Source organism: Oncorhynchus masou, unplaced genomic scaffold (assembly GCF_036934945.1).
Source record: "Oncorhynchus masou masou isolate Uvic2021 unplaced genomic scaffold, UVic_Omas_1.1 unplaced_scaffold_16703, whole genome shotgun sequence".
Lineage (NCBI taxonomy): Eukaryota > Metazoa > Chordata > Actinopteri > Salmoniformes > Salmonidae > Oncorhynchus > Oncorhynchus masou.
In genome coordinates, this window is record NW_027006835.1 from 1 (window position 1) to 2,631 (window position 2,631).

At 42.6% G+C, this 2,631-nt stretch overlaps 1 protein-coding gene across 1 annotated transcript; it reads left to right on the top strand.

Annotated features, from left to right (window-relative positions):
• Positions 1–82: 82 nt before the first annotated feature.
• On the top strand, positions 83–1,117 carry LOC135531928 (protein mono-ADP-ribosyltransferase PARP12-like; the record flags this gene model as incomplete). The annotated part of the gene is made up of 4 exons (XM_064959622.1): positions 83–140; positions 240–372; positions 649–793; positions 926–1,117. Coding segments are annotated over 4 exons (528 nt in total), but the record flags the coding sequence as incomplete, so codon positions are not given.
• Between the last annotated feature and the right edge of the window lie 1,514 nt (positions 1,118–2,631).

A 2,631-nucleotide genomic window follows, 5' to 3' on the forward strand; every position in this document is an offset into this window, starting at 1 on the left:
CCGGTATATCATTCTGCAGATGTACATTATTTATAGGAAATAGTTTCAGACTCGTTTATTACCGGTCTAATCCTTATTGAAGGAATATAAGGAGGAGGAAGAGAACTATGAGCAGAGCACATCTCGTCAGTCTGCCTCAGGTAAGTTAAAGGGAAAGAACTACAGAAACTGACCTTAGATCAGTGCAAAGGGAGGCAACTGCAACAGATGACACACAATTGCTATTCCTATTTCGACAGACAGGGGGAGCCACGTTGAGTGGCAGCTGTATGAAGGAGAGAGATGGCTTAGTATTGGCAATGACCATGTGATCGAGACCCACTACTGCCAGCCTGGGGCCAAAGGAATGAACATCTACCCATCACACATGGGGTCAGTGTACATATGTTTAGTGCCAATTTATTTTATACAGGCTGCATCCCAATAGTCTTGAATAGTGTTCATTCCTTGTCTCCTTTCCTTGATAGATAATATTGGTTCAAGGAGGTGAACAGGAGAGGAAGTATTTTAAGAGAATTAAGACTCAAACCTCGGATCTGATTATGTATTTGTTATATGTTAAACAATAGTTCAGTAACCTAAGTTCTGACATGTTTTTGAACAAACAGGTGGATTGTGTGTGTAGCCTTTCTGCTCTGTGTATTCTAGGCAGGTCTATATAGATTTTGATCAGATTGAGGCTCAAAATGCTGCCATGAGTGTACGGCGACTCACGTTCCTACCTCAGGCTCAAAGTGAAGACATCGGGTGGTATTTCAAAGACGATCTAATATGGCGTGAATACGGTTCTTTGGTGAGTGAATCTGAAAGTTCCCAAATGGTCCTATAATACGTTTTAAATTGGAATTAAATAAAAATGAAATTCTCCCTGCATATTTCATTTCTCTCTCTTTCTGCTCACCCCCTCCCTCCCTCCCAACCCCAGGGTCCAGGTCAGGGCTCGTCCTCAGTCAGTAGTGGTGATGTGGAACGACAGTACATCCTCAGACCTCAGGGGACCGTCCACTTCACTGTGGGGAGCATCAGCTACACCTTAGACTTCACAGGTAGACTCCACACAGGGCCATATTCATTAAATAATAATAAAAATAATAAATCCCATTTAGCAGACGCTTTTGTCCAAAGCGACTTACAAGTCGACTCTACTTTTACATATGGGTGGCCCCAGCGGAAATCGAACCCACAACGCTTGGCGTTGCAAGCGCATGCTCTACCGACTGAGCCACAGGACCCCTGCAGCAAAACGTTTGAAACGTGCAGCGGAAAAACAAACCAAGTTTTCTTATTATAAATTCATAATCTCTCCCAATTATGAAACTGTTTTGTCCCTCATCCCACCACATACAGTGTGATGTGACAGAAAGTAGCCAGTAGCATAAAGAGGGAACACCGGGGTTGAGATCTGGCACTTGGGGTTTGATTCAATCCATAGTGTGGAAGATCTGCGCTAAGCGCGATTGACATTTAAAGGCAATGTTACCACATTTGCGGAGACTGCATTCACTTAGACGCTGCATTTTTTGGCTCAATTAGTAAATGACCTTCAAATGTCAACTGCGCTACAAGACAGGTCTTCTGCGCTATGGATTGAATTGATCAGTTTATTCATCACTTTTTGGACATAATAATATTGTCACCACTGTTTGAAGAAGTGGACAAAGCGCAGCGTGGTAAGTGTTCATGTTATTTTAATAGAACGGCCACTGAATAACAAAACGAGAACTAACTAAAACAGTTCTGTCTGGTGCAGACACAAAAACAGAAAACAACTACCCACAAAACACAGGTGGGAAAAGGCTACCTAAGTATGAAATCAAATTGTATTTGTCACATACACATGGTTAGCAGATGTTAATGCGAGTGTAGCGAAATGCTTGTGCTTCCAGTTCCGACAATGCAGTAATAACCAACAAGTAATCTAACTAACAATTCCAAAACTAATATCTTATACACAGTGTAATGGGATAAAGAATATGTACATAAAGATATGAATGAGTGATGGTACAGAGCAGCATAGGCAAGATACAGTAGATGGTATCGAGTACAGTATATACATATGAGATGAGTATGTAAACAAAGTGGCATAGTTAAAGTGGCTAGTGATACATGTATTACATAAGGATGCAGTAGATGATAGAGTACAGTATATACGTATACATATGAGATGAATAATGTAGGTATGTAAACATTATATTAGGTAGCATTGTTTAAAGTGGCTAGTGATATATTTTACATCCTATCCCATCAATTTCCATTATTGAAGTGGCTGGAGTTGAGTCAGTGTGTTGGCAGCAGCCACTCCAATGTTAGTGGTTGCTGTTTAACAATCTGATGGCCTTGAGATAGAAGCTGTTTTTCAGTCTCTCGGTCCCAGCTTTGATACACCTGTACTGACCTCGCCTTCTGGATAGCGGGGTGAACAGGCAGTGGCTCGGGTGTTGTCCTTAATGATCTTTATGGCCTTCCTGTAACATCGGGTGGTGTAGGTGTCCTGGAGGGCAGGTAGTTTGCCCCCGGTGATACGTTGTGCAGACCTCACTACCCTCTGGAGAGCCTTACGGTTGTGGGCGGAGCAGTTGCCGTACCAGGCGGTGATACAGCCCGCCAGGATGCTCTCGATTGTGCATCTGT